We start from the raw sequence: 22,296 nt of genomic DNA on the forward strand, positions 1-22,296 counted from the left end.
TGCTGATGGGGGGAAAACAGTGGACCCCTCACATCAAAATCTTTGCAACAAATTAGAATGCTCCTGGCTATCTGCAGAACAAGTTTGGCACTCAGGGTCTCCAGCACTGAAGTCCCCAGATCTGCCATTCAATTCTTGGATCCATAGTCGCAATGTTTCTTCTTCTGCTATTTCTTCAGAAGAGAGTTCTGGTTCAATAACTGGGCTCCCTAAGTACTTTCCTCCTCTTAGTCTCCTTGGGGTGAGGAGTGGTTGATGGAACTAGAGACTGAGGCTTCTGACCCAGTGCTAATCCGCACTGACAGGGTTCCACTTGGTACCAGCTTGGTAGCCTGGGTCTCCAAGCCACTTACTGGAGATAGGGCCCACTAGAGAAACCTGAGGGTCCCAATACCAAAACTGATGCTTCTTTTGAAGCTAGCACCAAGGAAAATCACATCAACAATACTACAAGTTTCAGCACCTAAGAGAGGCCTGTTTCTCACCGGCATAGGACTTACTGTTCCTTGGCATCAGTATCTAGAATTTTTAGTTAGCTTGCCCTCTGCTTTTCTGAACCAATATCTAATTGATTACTTTTGAGTCCATATCTAGGAAGTAGAATAAACCCTCTCCTACCACTAATCAAGGGGAAAAATCACTTACCCATGGTATGTGGCCTGCATTAGGGCTGTCCAGCCATGAACATTATCTTGTTTGTCAATGTCAGCATTTCTCTCAACAAGCAGCTGTACAAGAGCCAACTGTCCAGTTACAGCTGCAATCATCAGTGGAGAAGCACCATCACCATTAATAATATTAACTTGATTTGGGTCTTCATCTGCAATCTCTTTAACCAGCTGAAAATTTCCTATGAAGAAAGTCACAAAACACAATAATGTTGTATATTAGGAATAGACAATTTCTCAGCCTCTAAATTAATATATATTTTGATTTGCTAACATTGACAAAAATATTCTTACTTAAAAAGAAAAATAAAGAATCAAAATATGTATCACCTTTAAAATGTTTTATTGTACTATGAAAATTAAATGAAATAGCAACATCAACAGAAATATAATTACTTCACATACACTATAGCTCCATCTACATTAGAGAACTGCACTATTTCAAGTTTAAATGTTACAACTAAGAATTTGTAGTGCTATTTGTTCCTTCAGCTGATCAGCGTATCTGTCCTGTTTTGCATAAACTGGCGGAGTGTATCCATACAAATTGCTCCCTCCAGTCTTTTCCTGTGCACCACAGCACTATCCCATAATTCCAAGGATAAATCCCTAGAGCAGGTGTATTAAATGGTATATTAAATATTATGCAGACATTGGTACTGACTCTGTAGTTAAGGTTGCAATTTGATTTGCACTTAAACCAGGCCTAAAATCCTGTTTCACTTTCATGACTGTACGTGGTGTCAAAACTTTACCACCAAGGAGCCTGTTAGCCTCTGAGGCCGTGTTACTTCTACTGTACTCTAGCACCTTAACAGATTTGAGAGGACTCTGAGGAAAAAAGGGAAGATGGGTGGATAGCATGAATGTAGGGAAGCAACACCCTTGAAGAACTGCAGTTATTGACAAGTATCATCTCTTTCTTTGTCAGGGTAATATCTGCCCATTTCCAGTAATACTAGTTTGACAAGCAGTACAAACTCCAGAAATGGTGGGCTGAAGAGTTTTTAATTTAACATCAATTGTAAAAGCATCAGATCTGGAGGTAAGTTTAGGTATTATCATTGTGTAAACATAATCTTATGCTTCTCAGTTTGAATGTGATGAAGACAACCACAGGAGGTACTTCCTGTTGAACTGGCACAAAGTCCTTCTAATTTGGGAACACTAGCTAAAATAAAAACAAGTCTCTGTGCACAATCTAATCCATCTGGACAGATGTCAAGAAACAATGACATTTCCCTTACAATGTTTCTCATATGGAATAAAAAGAAATCTAAGTAATTTTCTAAACACTCTACATTTATCTAAGTAATAACTCAACGCCCTCTTAAAATCCACAGTGTAAAGTCTAACTTCTTCATCAGGTGCATGAGGCTTATGGGAAACACACACACACCAGAAAGTTAATTATCTCATTAAGGTCTTGGGGTGGGTACATATAACAACCATGGCCTTGTGAAAAACTGGAAATGGAGGGTCAGGCACAAGACTCTATAGTTTACTCACTCTCCTCATTCATGTCACCGTCATCAGGAAGCCTCTTTTTCTCAATAGGATAGTGAGCATCAGATCCCAGACGGCAACTGGGTCTTTGACTGGTAGAAAAGCATTAGCTAGGCCCTTCAAGAACTTTTTCACTGTTGAGTGCCACAACACTTTGCTATTGTTGCTCCTCTTTGCTTGATGACTTAGTATATTACAGACTTGTTGTCCTTAATGACCTAGACCACACCACCTCAGGTTTGCAGAAGAAAGGTAAAGAACCCACCTGATAGCAGGCATAAGAGATTTTGTGCTGCTGCATCTGTGGCATCATCCATTTGAATGTTGGTATTTTAAGACAACAGATCTTCAGCTCTTCATTACTATGTCAGATAGCATCACAAGCTGCTCTTCTAAAAAGTCACTGGATTTGTCCCTGGTCTTATAGGTCAGATAGATGAATTGCAAAGATTTTGTTTCAAGTATATTTTTCCTGCACTTGAACCTGGAAGTGAGAATTATGGCTATATCACCTACTAATCTGCATTCTGTGGACTGGGTTGGTGGGCCCAAGTGACCTAGCATGGGACAAATGGTGTCAGCAAGCCAGGTTGCTATGATGTAGACTAGGTAACTCATTTTGCATGAATGGTTGACTGCTGACTTCTACTGATCAGCATAAGGCTGAAATATTTTAATGTATCTGTTTTGACTTTGTTTGGGTAGTCTATTTGCTGTGTACACTGGATTTAAATTTCTTATCTGCTTATCTTTCTAGTCACTGGTGGGTTCTTCCTGTGTTCCTAAGTGTTATACTTCTTGATAACATTTATATCAGATAAGGGTGTATGTAGATGGTCAGTTTGATCAGGGCCATGCTCAAGAATGCATGGGTCTCTTCCTGTACTGATGGAGTCTACAGGTTTAAAGTCTCATCCATGTTGACAGCCATATCCTGGACTTGCTGGGGTCTCATGAGGATACAGAAGATACTCCAGTGTTGTCATCTAGAGAAGTTGATTGTCAATAACAGTTGGGACATCAGCATCCACCCCATCATCCCCTGACAGCCTGGTCATCAGTCTCAGCCAGGGCAAAGGTAGATTAATCTAGTTACACATCATCTAGTCTACTGGCAGGAACTGAGGGACTATATACAAACTTTGAAAGACTGACAGAATCAGCATGGCACAGCTCTTGTTACAGTACTGTCCTCCTGCAACACTGCAAGAAGAATTCTTGATGACTGTCACCCTATCCACCTTGGTATTTCCTTGTAATTGAGTCCTGAAAATGTCGGAGTGGATTTCTCATTTTGATATCCTCCCAGTGTGTCAAAAGAAATCACAGGCAGTGAATGTCTCTTTTAGCTTGTCAGAACCTCTGATTTTACGTCCTTTGATACTCTAAGTATTGATGTAGCTTTTGTTCATATCTTTATCTAAATAGTAAGGAAAGGGCAAAGTAGCCTATAACTCCAGTACACACTGTCTCAATTTCCCATGTTAGCAAGTACAATGCCCTACAGTCTCAAGAAACAGATGTGCTGGTGAATTTTTTTTAATGCTTACCCATTTTCAAAGCATGAAAGACATCAGGCTGCCTCTTGTCATTATCTGAGAAAATACAAATATCTGTATTAAAATTTGAGTCATGTAGCCAAAAATTTGTAGTACAATTAGTTTAGCATAAAAAGTAAAAATATATTGGTGATGTTATCTGATTAGAGTATGACCATGCAAATCATTGTTGCTAACACTGTTATATAATTGCAACAAATCTTATACAAAGTGTGACGCATGGCCAGAAAGGGTTAAGCGGCTCGCAGGCTAAATGACCCAGAGTCAACCTAGAGACATGTTAGAAAAGTACGCAAATGGTAATTAGAGCCATTCCGTGTTAGATAGGCTAGAATTGTGAAATGCAAACCTGTATTGTAAGAGAATTAGAGGTGATACAAATTGTATATGTTCACTTATATCTTGTTAGATGTTATCCATGCAAACAGACTTTCCTATCTGTCACTATAGCTATTCATGCAGAGATCAAAAGGGAATATGAACATTTAGATGAATCTTGGGTGAAGTAATGTCATTGTCTATATGTCTCTTTAAAGTTTGTGATAAACTGCCTAATGGATAAATTGCATTATGTTAATCCATGTAGCTAATTACCGGTAATGTTTAGGAAATAGGTCTACTTCAAAATCTCCATGATTACTGATTGTTTGCCTAAGGACTCTGAGCTGTCAAGAGAAGGCCTGGAACTGTATAAAAATCCCTTGGGTCCTGATCCTTTTTATCTCAGATCTGCTTGATGCTTCATGCAGGGGAAGCTTAAGTCGTAAGACTGAGATCTCCAGTCTCATCTGGATCACCTTGAATATGGACATTGGACTATAACCTATGGACTAATTCTGTAAGAACTCTTTGCAACTACAAAGCTCGCCATCTCTCCTATGAATCTGATCTCAGAACTCTACTCATGTCTGTATGTACATTGATCTTTTAACCAATACTCTCTCTCTTTTCTTTTTAAATAAAGTTTAGTTTACTTAATAAGGATTGGCTGTAAGCATGTATTTGGGTAAGATCTGAAGTATTCATTAACTTGGGAGGTAATGTGTCCGATCCTTTGGGATTGGTAGAACTTTCTTATATGATTAATAAGATTTTCAGTAATCCTCATCATATTTGACTTGGGTGTCTGGGTCGAGGCCTGAGGCTGGGTTGCTTTAAGGCAGTGGTCTCTAACCTTTTTTATGCCCAAGATCACTCTTTGAGTCTAAGGGCAACCCAGGATCTACCCCACCCCTTCCCCAAGGCCCTGCCCCTTCCCCAAAACCCTGCCCCGCTCACTCCATCCCCTCCTCTCTGTCGCTCGCTCCCCCCCACCCTCACTCACTTTCACCGGGCTCGGGTAGGAGGTTGGGGTTTGGGAGGGGGTGCATGAGGAGGCATGGGGTACTGGCTCTGGGAGGAAGGTCAGGGCTGGGGCAGAATGTTGGGGTTCAGGAGGAGGTACAGGGTGCTGGCTCTGGGAGGGGGGTCAGGACTGGGGCTTGGGGTGCAGGAGGAGGTTTGGGGTGCTGGCTCCAGGAGGGGGCTCAGAGCTGGGTGTTGGGGTGTGGCCTCCCACCGGGCAGCACTTACTTCCGGCTGCTCCCTGTCTGCAGCAGGTGCAGCCAGGCCAAAGCAAGCTCCCAACCTACGCCGGCCCACACTGCTCCCGGAAGGGGCCAATGCACCTCTGGGCCCCTGGGGGGCGGGGGAGAGGGGCAGGGCATGTTGCTCTGCGCGCTGCCCCTCTCTGCAAGCACTGCCCCTGCAGCTCTCCTGGCCAATGGGAGCTGCAGGGGTGGTGCTTCTGGGAGCAGCATAGGGCCAGAGTAGGCAAGGAGTCTGCCTTAGCGGCAGCCACGCTACACCACCGGAGATCGCAATCAACTGGGAGATCCTCTAGGATCTACCAGTTGATCGCGATTGACCCGTTGGTGACCACGGCTTTAAGGGAACTGTGTTGTTGGCTTCTGGGTAATCAGTAAGATATTAGAGAAGCTGTTTTGTGCTGGCTTGGTAAATCTAAGTATTGGAATATCCACCAGCTTTGTGGATTGTCTGGCCCATTCTTTGCAGTTCACCCTAACTGAGTACCCCACTGTGGCTCCCTGGGACCACCGTCACAATATTCTACGTATAATTATGTACATTTCGGCTTCTATTTGATCAGTAAAGAAGAAAGCACAAAGAAAATAATATAGGTCCTGTGGGAGCAGAGGTCCACCTGCAAGGTTCTCAGTGCAGGATCAGGACTACAGACTGAGTAGAGTTGTTTGCCACTCAACATCTATTCTGTATAAGGGAAAGAAATCTTTAAATTTATACAGTAAATGTATACTCTCTGGAAGAGTAAAATATCTGTTAAAGGATGACATTCACTTCAGAAAGTCCACAGTAAGGTTCAAAGCATTAGTGTGAATTTCTGGGATAAAATGTATGGGCTTCTGCGCTGGGGTAAATATTCCCAAAGTGCATGTCTACTCTGAAACATAACTAAAAATGGCTTTGTGGCGTTCCATTTTCATTCCTACTCATGGATTTCCACATCAAATTTGCTCAGTTCCATATAAAAAATTATTTTTCTAAACTCCGTTTCCAAGGCCTTCATTTCCATCCTTATCAATGATAAAAGAACATAAGAATGGCAGGGTCAGATCAATGGTCTATCTAGCCCAGTATCCTGTCTTCCAACAGTGGCCAGTGCAAGATTCTTCAAAGGGAATTAAAAGAACAGGGCAATTATCAAGTGATCCATCCCCTGCTGTCCAGTCCCAGCATCAAGCAGTCAGCGGATCACAATTCTGCAAATGAAATTATTCCAATTTTAAGTTTTTTAGGGCATGGAGTTTGTCTTCATAAATTTCTGTGAAGTGTCTAGGAACTGTTGGCACCACATAATTAAGGAAAAAAGTGATATATTCTGTTATGTGTATACAAGTCAGATAATAAATCCAGCTCCCTCTTCCAGAGGGTTATTGGCACGTCAGTGCTAACAGGAGTATAAAGTAATGACATATTTGAAATGAAATCAAGAAAAGCTGGACAGACCTACTAAGTTAGAAGTTGCCATTTTTACACAGACAGCTTTCTGTCCATAACTGGACTTCACAGGAAGTAATTCCAAAATACTGCATAGCGTCAAATGCTGGGAGGAAGAACCAAAGGAAGAATTTGAATTCCTTGGTCTCTTTAAAACTGGGAGCAGTAGGTAATACCTGGTTCTAGTCACATGCACTAGAGGCAAGGGGCCAGAAAGGAGAGACTCTGGGTCAGGAAAGGACCTGGAAAGGGGAACTCCTTGCACCTGTCTAGTTAAAGTCCAGATAGGAAGACACCTACAGGGAACTGCGGTTGGCTGGGAGAAAACTTCAGCTGGAGACCCCCTGGACAAAGGCATATAAGGACTGTGAAGCCCTGGAGACAAGGGTTAAGACAACACCCTGAAGGGCAGTCAGAATATTTTGGATTTTTTGTTTTAATTTTGCAGATTTAAAAAAACCCTGAGAAGAAAATTTGAAGTGTCCTGTTGTTTAGGGGGTGAATTCTCCTTCCCTCTCCAGGTGCATCAGCCAGCCATCTTACAGCATATTAGCAGAGACTTAAGAGCTGCAGAACTCATGTGAGTGTCCCTTTCTGCTGCCTTGCCCCTTTCAAGAGAAATGCCCTTCGTGTCTGAGTATATAGCTAGAACCAGTGTGTGGCAGAGATTAAGGCCTTGTCTACATTAGCACTTATGTGAAAAAACACACCCCCTGAGCAACATATATTTTGCTGGCGTAATTTCTTTTGCCCAACAATTCCTGCATCAGACCCAACAATTTGTGGATGAACTACAGTATATATTTTAAAAACACATTCACTCTTGCTTTAAAGCCTTCAACCAATAAAGAATTTACCACATTCTTTGGCGGTCTGTTCCAAAAGTTAATTATTTTCTTTGTTAAAAAATAGTCTTATTTCCATTTAGACATTCCATTCCAACATTACTATGCCTTTGTCTGCTAAACTGAAGAGCCCTCCAGTATAAGATTTCTTGTCTCTATGGAGATGTATTTAGATTTTGATCTAGTCACCTCTTAACCTTCTCTTTGTTAAACTAATAAGACTGAGCTCCTTTAGTCTCTCACTGTAAGGCAGGATTTGTAGACTTGAATCATTCTTGTAGCGCTTCTCTGAATTGTCTTCAGTTTTTCAACATCTTTGCCTCTTTGGGTAAATCTTTTTATTTTCCCCCTAAAAGAGCACACATAGGATCCCACTTGGAACACCAATTTTTTTGTTTTAATTTTTCAAGTCAAATTCACAGTCTTGTTGCCATAAAACTATGGAAATACCAACATGCCTCCATGTTATTTGGAGGAAATCTGCTTGCAGGCAAAGGTGAGTAAATCCATTCCAAGAACATCTAGATCACGATCCCTGTGCCTCGAAGTACAAAATATACATTAATAACTACTTCTTTGATTCTTATGTCTCAAAATGTCTAACCTAAACCCTGCAGCAAGGAAACCAGAAGAATAGTAGCCCATACCTGTCAGGCGCCTGATTGTTGTTAGTGATTCCAAATAATCTTTCATGTCTTTATCTTTGAAGCCACTGGAGATTTCAAAAGGTGTTTTATGCAGCACATTTAGGTGGTTAGGATTGGCTCCCTTGTCCATGAGTTGTTGTGCCAAGCTCACCTTTCCACTAACAGCTGCCAGCATTAGAGGACTCCAGCCCACAGTCTTCACAGTGTAATTACAATCAGCTCCCCAGTCCAGCAGCAAGTGCACCACTGCCTCATATCCATGCTGTGCAGCTGCTATTAGTGGTGTTATATCGGGAAGTTCCTCTTTGCTGTTGTCAACCAAACTGGTATTAAAATGGTCATAATTATCAACAAAAGCTCCAGATTCCAGCAACAATTTCACGACACTGACGTGGCCACCTCTAGAAGCCATTGTAAGTACACTGGCTCCCAGCTTATTCTGTGCATTGAGATCAGCGCCATTCTCCAACAGGATGTGAGCCACGGTTAGATGTCCAAACCTTAAGAGGAGGAAAAAGAATTGAAAAAAGAACCAATTCTATTGTAACAAATATCTCCTATAGAGAGCATGTGAGAAAATTTTGCTACAGCAGATATCCAGTATGCTAACCTCTCATATTGTACCTACATCAACTGAAAATGTACCATCTGGACTCAAGGCTATCACCGCTGCCCAGCCCCCATCCTTTGACATTGGATATTAGGAAAAACTTTTGCACTAGGAGGGTGATGAAGCACTGGAATGGGTTACCTAGGGAGGTGGTGAAATCTCCTTCTTTAGAGGTTTTTAAGGTCGGGCTTGATAAAGCCCTGGCTGGGATGATTTAGTTGGGGTTGGTCCTGCATTGAGCAGGGGGTTGGACTAGATGACCTCCTGAGGTCCCTTCCAATCCCGATTATGATTCCATGATTTAGAAGAATCCACAGAACTGTAAAGATCTGAACAAAACACAAATGTCCCAGATCAAGAAGGTATTTAAGAATATGAGTAATTTTAAACATGTGAATAATCCCATATTGAATTTACATGCTTAAAATTCTGCACATACTTAAGGAATTTCCTGAATCAGGGCCTAAAAAAATAAAAGTATTGTTTTAATACTATTACTGGTTGATCTGCCACTGTGCACAGGTGTTTTCATTGTAAATCCCTATGATCAGATATAGTCACTTTTAGGGGGGTTATTTCACTTTCCAAATAGAAATCTTTCTTCACCACAAACTTCTCCCCACCCCCAAGCTTTTGAAAGTTTAGAAGGGAGGTTTTATTTGTTTCTTTTAAATTACCAGTCCAATTAACAACTGGCTTAGTAGTTCAAAACTTCAAATTCAATTTTTCTTCCTATAAATAAGCTTCTACTGCTGTGAGCTCTGCAGAGCCAATATAGCTCTGAGAGAATGAGAGAGATTCTTAACCATCCTGTGGGGGGGTGGGGGGGTGAGACAAAAAAGTTACAACTACAGAATATTTATTATTGGGGATGAACCAGAAAGACCTAAGCTTGGCTGTGGTGAAAGATACTAAAAAAAGGTAAAGTTGGCGTTCAGTGTACAAATCAAAGGAAGGGGGAAATGTTCAAGTACAATAATTTCAGTTTCAAATGCATGGGGCTTTTAATAAATATCTCAGTCACAGTATCCTGCAGGAGACTGGAAACAGGCAAGTATGAGGGGGAGGGTTAGGAGGAAGGGGGGGTTGTTTTGTTGTTTGTTTAAACACTACCATGATATTTTTTTATATCATAAGAATCAGGATATTTCCCTCATTCTTGCCTCACCTTCTCTCCCCCACAATCTCCCCCGTTGGCTCCTGACAAAAGAGGTTTTCGTAAGTTCCAAGAGGAAAAGCAATGACAGCATAGCCAGAAAATGCCTCCCTGTCAGATTTTGCTACCAGTAGCTGAGTGTACAACAATTATCATCTGCCCCATAAAACATGCTGCCCTTTCTTACCACAGTAAATTATCATAATTTTATATTTGTCACATAAGAGTATTTTTTGGTAATTCATGTATTACTGTATATATATAAAAGTTAACCAGAAATGTTTAACTTTGTTGATTTATGGTAAATTTAATAAGGTGTTTGAATTTGCATTTGAGAGTGATCGTGTATCATCAATTAGCATAAAATAATTTGTTCCTTTTCCACACAGGATTTGACATTACGCTTATACTCTGAGAGTACAGATTTAAGGAAAGTATTTATTCTGGATCATAGATTGTGATAAAATATGCACTTCTGTTATAATAAGCCTGATTCTCTATTTATATAAAACCCAATCTATCCCCCAGGCACCAATTCAGCCCCCGCACTCTGACCCCACTTCCTGGGAGGAGTGCCAGGATGTGGGGGGGACCGTTGCCAGGTGTCCAGTTTTCAACTGCAACACCTGGTCAAAAAGGGACCCTCCCCAGCCCAGTGAAAATGAGTGAGTGAGTGAGGGTGGGGAACACCAAGTAACGGAGGGAGGGGGGATGGAGTGGGGCGGGGTCTCAGAGAAGGGGCGGGGCAAGGGTGTTGGGTATTGTGTGATTAGAAAGTTGGCAACCCTAACCCTGCGTGGAAGGGGTAGGGAGGGGCCCCCATTTGCTCTGGCCCAGGGCCCCACAAAACCATTATCTGCCTCTGCATGTCCTGGCTCGAGCACCACTGTTCTCTTGTTATTCTTACCTGCCCATGACCCCCAAGGGGCCTATTCCACTTACTGTGCAGGAATTTATGCCAAAGCAGACCCCATGATGTGAAAATCGAAAGGTGAGTTAGAACTCCCCTTTCTCTGCTCAGCTATGGAGATGAAGCCCATATTTTTATAAACAACCAGCAAACAATATCTATTTTAAGCTGCTTGACACAGCTAGGGTGTCTTCCTACATATGTTTATACAGTGTTTAGTACAATGGAGCTCTGCACCCAAAAGGGGCCTTTGTGCATTACAGCAATACAATTATAATATATTTGAGGAATCACCATATTATTAGAATAAAGAGGAGAAGGGAACTAACTATGCTAACAGGTGGGGTTTAACATCCATATTTCTCTGGTACATATGAAATAGTTGTGGAAGAAATGTATCAGAGAAAATAATCTTCAAGCAATAAATTACCCCAATATGGCCCTGATCCTGCAAATACTTGTGCACCCAACTGACTTCCACACATAGGCAGTCCCACTGATTTCAACTGGACTATGTACATAAATAAAGTTAAGTACACCTCTACCCCGATATAACGCTGTCCTTGGGAGACAAAAAATCTTACAGCATTATAGGTGAAACCGCGTTATATCGAACTTGCTTTGATCCACCGGAGTGTGCAGGCCCCCCACCCCCACCCCGGAGCGCTGCTTTACCATGTTATATTTGAATTCGTGTTATATCGGGTCACGTTATATCGGGGTAGAGGTGTATATGAGTAAGTGTCTGTGATCTGGAGCCTATCTTTTTAAGGACTGTAGAAAGCATTAGTCAGTGAAAGTACAGGGTGTGCAAGCAATAAATTTCCTTAGTATTTTTTGTTGTGCCACTGACATAATTCACTAAAGACAAAGGCTATTCTCCAGCCACTTTCAGTTTTCTCCATGAGCTTTAATGAAGCAGAAATCTCTGTGCAGTATTTTAAAAAATGACAGTTTCTAAAAAGTGACCTGAGGAAGTCTTGTGCCCTTTTTTGCAGTGTTATTGTTTTTAGAGAAGGTGTATATTATTTTTAAGGAAAACAAACAAACAAAGGTTTCTGTTTGTTTTTTATTTCAGAAATACCAGGATTGTTAAATTTTGTCTTCCCTGTTCTTACTTGAGAACTAGTTGAAGGACTTGTACATTGGGAGCTTTCTGTGGTTTTTAGCTGAAGCTGTTGACTCTTGACAAGATTTTTTTCTTCAAATGTTTTAAAGCAATGGACTAAAAAATAATATTTTTCCCTCTCAATCAAGTGCTCGATTATTTTAGTAAACTCTTAGGTTCTGCAATCCAATCCTGCAAAAGACTTAAGACCTATGAAGTACTCACACATTTAAAGATAACACATGCAAACATTTGCAGGGTTGGGGCCTTAGACAGTACAGTGACAAATGCTATAGTAAATTCTATGACTGATACAGCAGATGAAATCTGATTCTCTTTATTGACAGTTATAAACTAATAGTCTTCCATTTTGTCCAGTGAGACTTTTAGAAAAATTAGGTAAAGCCCGTTGAAATAGGAGTCTTTTCACTGGCTTTAGTGGGCTTTGGATCAAGTTCTCTAAGTCAACCAAAGAAACAAAACCAAATAAAATAAACTTTCAGGCATATTGTATTCCCACAGGGGAAGAAAGAGGTGCAAAACAGTTATTTTTTATTTGTACATCACTTTTAAAAATACAGGTTTCACTTATGATTTGGTAAAATTTATGTAATTTATAGATCTCTATTCATGACCTGTACCACTATTTACTGTAATTATAATAAACTAAAGGCCAATGAGAAAAGAAATGTGCTAACACTAAATTCTGACATTTATTCAATTTCACACTTGCTGTGCCTTTCCTCACGAGCAAAATGTAACTTTCTTGCAAGTTATGGGATTGTTTAAACTAATATTTTAAAATAACTTTTTTAAAAGCAAAAATATTCCAGCATCCAGAAGTGCACATTATGACTCCTACATGTACAGATACAAATTTGACCATATAGATAATTGTTGCAACTACTGTTATATATTTGCAGAAAATGTTGTACAAAGGTTGTAGAGTAAGATGTCTATGAAAAGGTTATGATTTGCTGGTTATGATTATGCTATCTGTATGCATGTACCATTTTTGTTTTTAAAGTTATAAGTATTGACTCTATGCCTGGATTTCAAATGTTGGCTCCTGAGGTAACGCCCAAGAAGTAATCATCCAGATATGCCATGCAAGATATCTGCAAAAATGTTATTATTTGCCAGATATGACAATCTTGTTTATATGTTTGTATTATGAGTTATAGACATGTCTGTATTTCAAACTTAAAATCATGCAGGGACATGCCTATGGAGAGAACTCTAAGGCTTCCAAGCCATGTACTGGGCAGCTTGTGTTTGAAACAAAGGAAGCACAGGCCTCATGGCAAGAGACTGTAAAAGGCAGCTGCATCTTCTCCATTTGGTCTTCATTCCTGCTTCTTACCTCTGGAGGAACTTTGCTACAAACTGAAGCTCTGAACAATGGACTGAATGACCCATCCAAGATGTGGATGTACTCCAGAGATTTGACTTAAGCCAGCAGTTTATCCCATCACTGCTACAAGCCTAAACCAAGAATTTTGCCATTACTGTGTGTAATTGATTCCTTTAATCAATTTGAACTCTCACCTTTCTTTCTTTTTATAAATAAACCTTGAGCTTTTAGTTAATAAGAATTGGCTGTAGAGTCTATTTGGGTAAGATCTGAAACATTCGTTAACCTGGCAGGTAATGCGTGCGATCCTCTGGGATTGGTAGAACCTTTTCTTTTATATGATTAAATAAGATTTACAGAAATTTTCATCATATTTGACGTGGGTACCTGGACTGAGGCCTGAGGCTGGATCACGTTAAAGGAACTGTGTTGTTTGGACTTCTGAGTAACAATAAAAAAGCTGTTTTATGCTGGCTTGGTAAATCTAGGTATTGGAATATCCACCAGCTTTATGGGGATTGTCTGCCCCATTCTTTGCAGTTCACCCTAATTGACTGACCACAGCTGGCTCCCCAGGAGGACCCCATTTACAAGATGTTTGGAGCTATTGCTAATAGCTTGAATGGATCAAAAACAGAATCCCTGATCTGTCCAGAGTGCAGGTTGATTCTCCCAAAGGACTGGGTCTATGATACTTTGGCTACTCTTAGGGAAACTGACTATGGTTTATTATGGGCTCTAACCACGGGTAAGTGGAGGAACAGACACACTCCAGGTCGTGTGTAAGTGAGGATGCTCAGGAAGGAATGTCTCTGCTCTGTGCTGACCACTCCCCCAGGTTTCCTCTGCTCTTCAGCAGGGCACGTGGGGATTGTTTTGTTTTCTAAGGTTTCAGAGGAACAGCCGTGTTAGTCTGTATTCGCAAAAAGAAAAGGAGTACTTGTGGCACCTTAGAGACTAACCAATTTATTTGAGCATGAGCTTTCGTGAGCTACAGCTCACTACATCTGATGAAGTGAGCTGTAGCTCACGAAAGCTCATGCTCAAATAAATTGGTTAGTCTCTAAGGTGCCACAAGTACTCCTTTTCTTTTTGTTTTCTAACTGGCTTCCTTGAAATGAAGAAACAACAGGGCCCCTTTATGAACACCAAACCCAGGTCAAACCGGGCCGGGGGGAAGGGGGAGGAGCAGCCCCAATAGCAGCCGTTCTGCTAGAGAGGCGGCATTGCCCAGGCCGCTGCCACCCAACCTCTGCCCTCCAGGGCCCCGCTGCGCTCCAGTCGCTCTCGCCCCCCGGCCACGGAGCAGGGCGGTCCCCACCCAGCCCCAGGCACCCTAGCGCCGGGCTCGGGCGGCCGGAGCATGCTCAGTGGCTGCGCGGGAGCGGATACGGGCAGGGCCCGGCCCTACCTGGCCGCCTGCATGAGCGGGCTCCAGCCGTAGTGGTTCCGGCTCTGCACCGAGGCCCCTTTGCGCAGCAGGAACCGCACCAGCTGCTCGTGGCCCCCGGCCGCGGCGAACTGCAGCCCCGTGTTGCCGGCCTCGTCCGTGCAGTCCACTGGCACCGAGGGGGGAGGCGCTGCCGCCTCCCCTGCCCCGGACTCCGCCGCCTCCTCCGCCCCGCAAGCGGAGCCGCCCGCCGCCTCCGCGCCGCCCCCGGGCAGCCCCAGCAGGCGCCGGGCGCTCTCGTAGTCCCCCTGGTCGCAGGCGCGGAGAAACAGCTGGACCTGGGTGGGAACCCCGCATTCCCCCATCGGCAGCGCCCGCCGCGGCGTGCGAGCCCCGGGCAGCTGGCGGCCCCGCTCCCCGCGTCCGCCCCCGGCGCGGGCCTCGCCGGCCTGGCAGGGGGGCTCGGCGCTCCGCCCGCGGGAGGGCAGCCGGTGTAGTGTTACACCCCGCGCTCGCTGACAGCCTGGTGCTCCTTGGCGCTCTGCTACCCCTCGCCTTCCCCGTCCTCTGGGCCAGGGCGGCGAATGGGGACTGAGGTGGGAAGGCCTGTCACAATTAGACAAGGAGGACTTGGGGCACCTTTACAGACTAACGCATTTATTTGAGCATGAGCTTTTCTGAGCTACAGCTCACTTCATCCGATGCATCCGATGAAGTGAGCTGTAGCTCACAAAAGCTTATGCTCAAATAAATTGGTTAGTCTCTAAGGTGCCCCAAGTCCTCCTTTTCTTTTTGCGGGTACAGACTCTGAAAGTGTCACAACCAGCTGGCTCTCCCTTTCCCCAGCTCCTGGGGCAGGGCCTTGCGATGGTTGGGGGTGCACTGTCACAATTTGCTACTACTGTGAAACCTGCATTTTCAATTTGGACACAAAGACAGACATTTTGGTAATCTGGAAAACCGTTCCACAGAGTTAAACTGCAGGGCTAGCGTATGTAAAACTCTGAATGAAGATGTTCTTTCTTAATCTCTTTCCATTGTAGATTAGGCCATATAGTTTCTATAGTAAACAAACATTTTATGTACAGGAAACACTGAAACTAGTGCAAAGCATTGTAAACAGTATTTGAAATACATTTTAAACACAAAAAGAAAAGGAGGACTTGTGGCACCTTAGAGACTAACCAATTTATTAGAGCATAAGCTTTCGTGAGCTACAGCTCACTTCTTCAGATGCATATCGTGGAAACTGCAGCAGGCTTTATATATACACAGAGAATATGAAACAATACCTATTCCCACCCCACTGTCCTGCTGGTAATAGCTTATCTAAAGTGATTTCCAGCACAAATCCAGGTTTTCTCACCCTCCACCAGCAGGATTGTCTGGCTATGTAGACTCCCTCCTCAGGCCCTACGCTACCAGCACTCCCAGCTACCTTCGAGACACCACTGACTTCCTGAGGAAACTACAATCCATCGGTGATCTTCCTGATAACACCATCCTGGCCACTATGGATGTAGAAGCCCTCTACACCAACATTCCACACAAAGATGGACTACAAGCCGTCAAGAACACTATCCCCGATAATGTCACGGCTAACCTGGTGGCTGAACTTTGTGACTTTGTCCTTACCCATAACTACTTCACATTTGGGGACAATGTATACCTTCAGATCAGCGGCACTGCTATGGGTACCCGCATGGCCCCACAGTATGCCAACATTTTTATGGCTGATTTAGAACAACGCTTCCTCAGCTCTCGTCCCCTAAAGCCCCTACTCTACTTGCGCTATATAGATGACATCTTCATCATCTGGACCCATGGAAAAGAAGCCCTTGAGGAATTCCACCATGATTTCAACAATTTCCATCCCACCACCAACCTCAGCCTGGTCCAGTCCACACAAGAGATCAACTTCCTGGACACTACAGTGCTAATAAACAATGGTCACATAAACACCACCCTATACCGGAAACCTACTGACCGCTATTCCTACCTGCATGCCTCCAGCTTTCACCCTGACCACACCACACGATCCATCGTCTACAGCCAAGCTCTGCGATACAACCGCATTTGCTCCAACCCCTCAGACAGAGACAAACACCTACAAGATCTCTGTCAAGCTTTCTTACAACTACAATACCCACCTGCAGAAGTAAAGAAACAGATTGATAGAGCCAGAAGAGTTCCCAGAAGTTACCTACTACAGGACAGGCCTAACAAAGAAAATAACAGAACGCCACTAGCCGTCACCTTCAGCCCCCAACTAAAACCCCTCCAACGCATTATTAAGGATCTACAACCTATCCTAAAGGATGACCCAACACTCTCACAAATCTTGGGAGACAGGCCAGTCCTTGCCTACAGACAGCCCCGCAACCTGAAGCAAATACTCACCAACAACCACATACCACACAACAGAACCACTAACCCAGGAACTTATCCTTGCAACAAAGCCCGTTGCCAACTGTGCCCACATATCTATTCAGGGGACACCATCACAGGGCCTAATAACATCAGCCACACTATCAGAGGCTCGTTCACCTGCACATCCACCAATGTGATATATGCCATCATGTGCCAGCAATGCCCCTCTGCCATGTACATTGGTCAAACTGGACAGTCTCTACGTAAAAGAATAAATGGACACAAATCAGATGTCAAGAATTATTCATAAACCAGTCGGAGAACACTTCAATCTCTCTGGTCACGCGATCACAGACATGAAGGTCGCTATCTTAAAACAAAAAAACTTCAAATCCAGACTCCAGCGAGAAACTGCTGAATTGGAATTCATTTGCAAATTGGATACTATTAATTTAGGCTTAAATAGAGACTTGGAGTGGCTAAGTCATTATGCAAGGTAGCCTGTTTCCTCTTGTTTTTTCCTACCCCCCCCCCCCAGATGTTCTGGTTTAACTTGGATTTTAACTTGAAGAGTGGTCAGTTTGGATGAGCTATTACCAGCAGGAGAGTGAGTTTGTGTGTGTATGGGGGTGGGGGGGATGTGAGAACCTGGATTTATGCAAAAAGAAAAGGAGGACTTGTGGCACCTTAGAGACTAGCCAATTTGTTGGAGCGTGGGCTTTCGTGGGCTACAGCTCACTTCTTCAGATATGCATCTGAGGAGGTGAGCTGTAGCTCGCGAAAGCTTGTGCTCTAGTGAATTGGTTGGTCTCTGGGGTGCCACGGGTCCTCCTTTTCTTTTTGCGAATACAGACTAACACGGCTGTTACTCTGAAACCTGGATTTATGCAGGAAATAGCCCAGCTTAATTGTCATGCACATTGTGTAAAGAGTTATCACTTTGGATGGGCTATCACCAGCAGGAGAGTGAATTTGTGTGGGGGGGTGGAGGGTGAGAAAACCTGGATTTGTGCTGGAAATCACTTTAGATAAGCTATTACCAGCAGGACAGTGGGGTGGGAATAGGTATTGTTTCATATTCTCTGTGTATATATAAAGCCTGCTGCAGTTTCCACGATATGCATCTGAAGAAGTGAGCTGTAGCTCACGAAAGCTTATGCTCTAATAAATTGGTTAGTCTCTAAGGTGCCACAAGTCCTCCTTTTCTTTTTGCGAATACAGACTAACACGGCTGTTACTCTGAAACCTGTCATTTTAAACACAAGCTGTTAGGCAGAATAACTTCCATTGTTTCTTATGCAGCCTTCCCCCTCCCTATTGGCAGTTACACATACTGATCAAGTTTTCAACCTGATCTCCTTACCCACTTTGGCAAAACATATGAGTATATTGCCCCAGCTCTTATTTCAGAGACATTTTCTCAGGCCTTTTCCTCACTTCAAACTGAAGTGCCTTGTCCTCACTGTGTTTTTCATAGACTCAGAGAACTGGAAGGGACCTCGAGAGGTAATCGAGTCCAGTCCCCTGCACTTGTGGCAGGACTAATTATCTATACCATTCTTGACAGGTGTTTGTCTAACCTGCTCTTTAAAATCTCCAATGATGGCGATTCCACAACCTCCCTAGGCAATTTATTCCAGTGCTTAACCACCCAGACAGGAAATTTTTCCTAATGTCCAATCTAAACCTCCCTTGCTCCCTTTAAGCCTATTGCTTCTTGTCCTGTCCTCAGAGGTTAAGAAAATCAATTTTTCTTCCTCCTCCTTGTAACAACCTCTTACATATTTGAAAACTGTTAACATGTCCCCTCTCAGTCTTCTCTTTTTCGGACTAAACAAACCCAATTTTTTCAATCTTCCCTCATAGGTCATGTTTTCTAGACCTTTAATCATTTTTGTTGCTCTTCTCTGGACTCCAATTTGTCGACATCCTTCCTGAAATGTGGCGCCCAGAACTGGACACAATACTCCAGTTGAGGTCTAATCAGTGCAGAGTAGAGCAGAAGAATTATTTCTCATGTCTTGCTTACAACACTCCTGCTAATACATCCCAGAATGATGTTTGCTTTTTTGCAACAGCATTACACGGTTCAGGGCCGTCCTTACGTATATGTGAAGCATGCAGCTGTGTAGGGCACCAGGAAATTTGGCACCAAATTCCCTGGTGCCCTGCACAGCTGTGTGCTGCTCCAGACCACGCACTGGCTCTTCCCTAAGCCTCTGCCCCGTTCCACCCCAGCCCCGCCCCCACTCCCCTGATGACTCCAGAAGCAGTTGGGCCTGCACTCACCAGTAAGTAGAGCAACCCGGCTCCAGCCTGCTCCCCTCCCCTGATTCCCAGCCACACCGCCGGCGAGTGCTGGGGGGCAGTTCCCTCCCCCCAAGCCTGGGAGCCAGGAGAGCAGAGCAGCCTGGGGTCCCAGGCCTCCGCAGGCAGGAGCAGGGAGGGGCTGTGTGGGGCCCCAGGCCTCTGCAGGGGATGGGCAGGGGAGGGGCTGGCCACTTCCTGTGGGAAGTTGAAGTCCCCTGGCTCTCAGGCTTGGGGGGAATTGCCCCCCAGCACTCGCCGGCGGCGTGGCTGGGAGCCAGAGGAACAGAGCAGGCGCTCTCCTGCCGACATAAAACTTCCACCCCCAATGAGCAGCATTAGTGTTGTCGGAAGGAGAGTGCTCCTGCGGACAAAGAGCTGTTCACGCTGGCACTTGTCAGCAAAACTTTTGTCTTTTGGGGGGGTGTTTTTTTAACATCTCTGAACAACAAAAGTTTTGTCGTTCAGTTGCCAGTGTAGACATATTTCAGAGTAACAGCCGTGTTAGTCTGTATTTGCAAAAAGAAAAGGAGTATTTGTGGCACCTTAGAGACTAACCAATTTATTTGAGCATGAGCTTTCGTTAGGATATAGATATTCAGGCCTGTCTGCAAAGGCCTGTACTCTAAGAATTTAGGTGTATTCTTATCACTTGGCTAGTGATAGAGGTATAAAAGAAAGAATCAAAATCACTGTCTGCTGGTGTAAGGGCCTTCTCTTACTGTGACAGTTTGTGGCCCTGTGCTTAGGCTAAGGCCTTTGGCTAAGCAGCAGAGGCAGCCATAAGCTGGGAAGCGAACGGTCACATCCTCACATTCCAAACTAGTCACATTGAAATAAGGTGCTATTGGGCTGTTAGGCACTATCAGGACAGGATTGTATTCCTATCACCTCCAGAGAAAGGGAAGTGCCTAGAAAATGTAAAAGGAAACTTAGATTGATAGCATCCTGTCTGGCAAGAACTCACTTATCAATAGCTGGGATGTGAAATCCTCACTTCTGTATTGTTTTGTCATTATAGTTCCCACTTTGCTGTTGTTTGTCTGTATAATCTCTGTCTGGTTCTGTGATTGTTCCTGTCTGCTATATAATTAATTTTGCTGGGTGTAAACTAATTGAGGTGGTGGGATATAATTGGTTACATAATCATGTTACAATACGTTAGGATTGGTTAGTTAAATTTCAGGAAAATGATTGGTTAAGGTATAGCTAAGCAGAACTCAAGTTTTACTATATAATCTGTAGTCAATGAGGAAGTGACGGGGCGTGGGTGGGCGTGGGCATGTGGGTGTGTGAGATGGGAACAGGGAATGGGGGTAAGAAAATTGGAATCATGTTTTGCTAAAGGGGGAGATGGGAACAGGGAATGGGGGTAAGAAAATTGGAATCATGTTTTGCTAAAGGGGGAAATGGGAACAGGGAATGGGAGTAAGGAAGTTGGAATCATGTTTGGCTAAGGGCAGGAATGGGAACAGGGACACAGGTGTAAGGCTTTGTGGTGTCAGAGCTGGGAAGGAGGATACTAAGGAAGGAAACTGGAATCATGCTTGCTGGAAGTTCACCCCAATAAACATTGAATTGTTTGCACCTTTGGACTTCGGGTATTGTTGCTCTCTGTTCATGCGAGAAGGACCAGGGAAGTAAGTGGGTGAAGGAGTAAGCCCCCAACACAGCTCACTTCATCGGATGCAGACGTATCTAGACATAGTTTCACCAAAGGCAAAATAGGTGAGGTCAGCACTATGCCACCCGAGCCAACCAATGCAAGGTGCAACTGGATAAATCATCTTACAAATCCTTGGGTTTAGCATTACAGAACAGTAAACTTGTCAGAAAGAAGAACATCACTGAAATGTATCATAATCAAATATGTAGCATACATAAAAGGCTATGAAATTAAAATATGCAATTAGAAATATAAACAATTGCATAGAAAAATCAACATTTATTTGTGCAACAAATGAAGTAATAGGAGAGTAAAATGTGCACTTCGGTATTTTCAGGATAGGGAATTACTTACAGAAATAAGGAATTTTAAAACATTTTCAATTACAAAAGAAGGTAGTCAAGTATCAGAGGGGGTAGCCGTGGTTAGTCTGGATCTGTAAAAGCGGCAAAGAGTCCTGTGGCACCTTATAGACTAACAGACGTATTGGAGCATAAGCTTTTGTGGGTGAATACCCACTTCGTCAGATGCATGTAGTGGAAATTTCCAGAGACAGGTATAAATATGCAAGCAAGAATCAGGCTAGGGATAACGAGGTTAGTTCAATCAGGGCGGATGAGGCCCTCTTTTAGCAGTTGAGGTGTGAACACCAAGGGAGGAGAAACTGCTTTTGTAGTTGGTAGAAATCACATGTTACTGGAAGTCCAAAATGGTATGGAATGTTATGGGAATGTACAACTCTTTTAGGTATATGATTCTTAGGGTGAGGTGACAGCAAAAGTATTGAGCTAATGTGCCCTAAAGGCTCAAAAACAGAAAGGAAAATTAAAAGAACCCCAAACGTATTTATCTATCTACTTTAATGTCATGATTTTTGGAAATATAATTCATGATTTTTGAATACTTGTGGTTGTCAATCTGTCTTGGGGTTGTATAGCTAACCTATATTAAATAAAAAATACAGTAGAAATTTACTTTGAGGAGGATTTTATAAAAGATAGTATAGTGCCCTTCGGGCCAGATTTTTAAAGGTATTTAGGCAACTAGTGAGATTTTCAAAAGCATCTAGGTGCTTTCAACCTTTAAAATTCTGGCCTGTGGTGAATATATGGGAACCAAGTTCTACACACATATGACATGGGAAAAAGCACTATGGTGCTGGATAGAGAGGCAAAATAACAG

At 43.3% G+C, this 22,296-nt stretch overlaps 1 protein-coding gene across 8 annotated transcripts in view; it reads right to left on the reverse strand.

The window, feature by feature from the left end:
* ANKS6 (ankyrin repeat and sterile alpha motif domain containing 6) overlaps positions 1 to 15,214 on the reverse strand; it is a 78,516-nt gene extending 63,302 nt beyond the window's left edge. For 5 of the 8 annotated variants that reach the window (XR_012157401.1, XR_012157400.1, XR_012157399.1 and 2 more), the window contains exons 1-4: positions 14,793 to 15,212; positions 8,244 to 8,743; positions 3,725 to 3,769; positions 646 to 850 (exon numbers count right to left, since the gene is read on the reverse strand). Coding sequence is in view for 2 of the 8 variants with exons in the window: in XM_073332462.1 (XP_073188563.1) it covers positions 646 to 850; positions 3,725 to 3,769; positions 8,244 to 8,743; positions 14,793 to 15,136 (1,094 nt within the window). In the remaining 6 variants the exon portion in view is untranslated. Of the gene's footprint in view, positions 1 to 645; positions 851 to 3,724; positions 3,770 to 8,243; positions 8,744 to 14,792 lie in introns of all 8 variants that reach the window. The other 3 variants (XM_073332462.1, XM_073332461.1, XR_012157402.1) reach the window with 2 other exon arrangements.
* Between the last annotated feature and the right edge of the window lie 7,082 nt (positions 15,215 to 22,296).

Source organism: Lepidochelys kempii, chromosome 2 (assembly GCF_965140265.1).
Source record: "Lepidochelys kempii isolate rLepKem1 chromosome 2, rLepKem1.hap2, whole genome shotgun sequence".
NCBI lineage: Eukaryota > Metazoa > Chordata > Testudines > Cheloniidae > Lepidochelys > Lepidochelys kempii.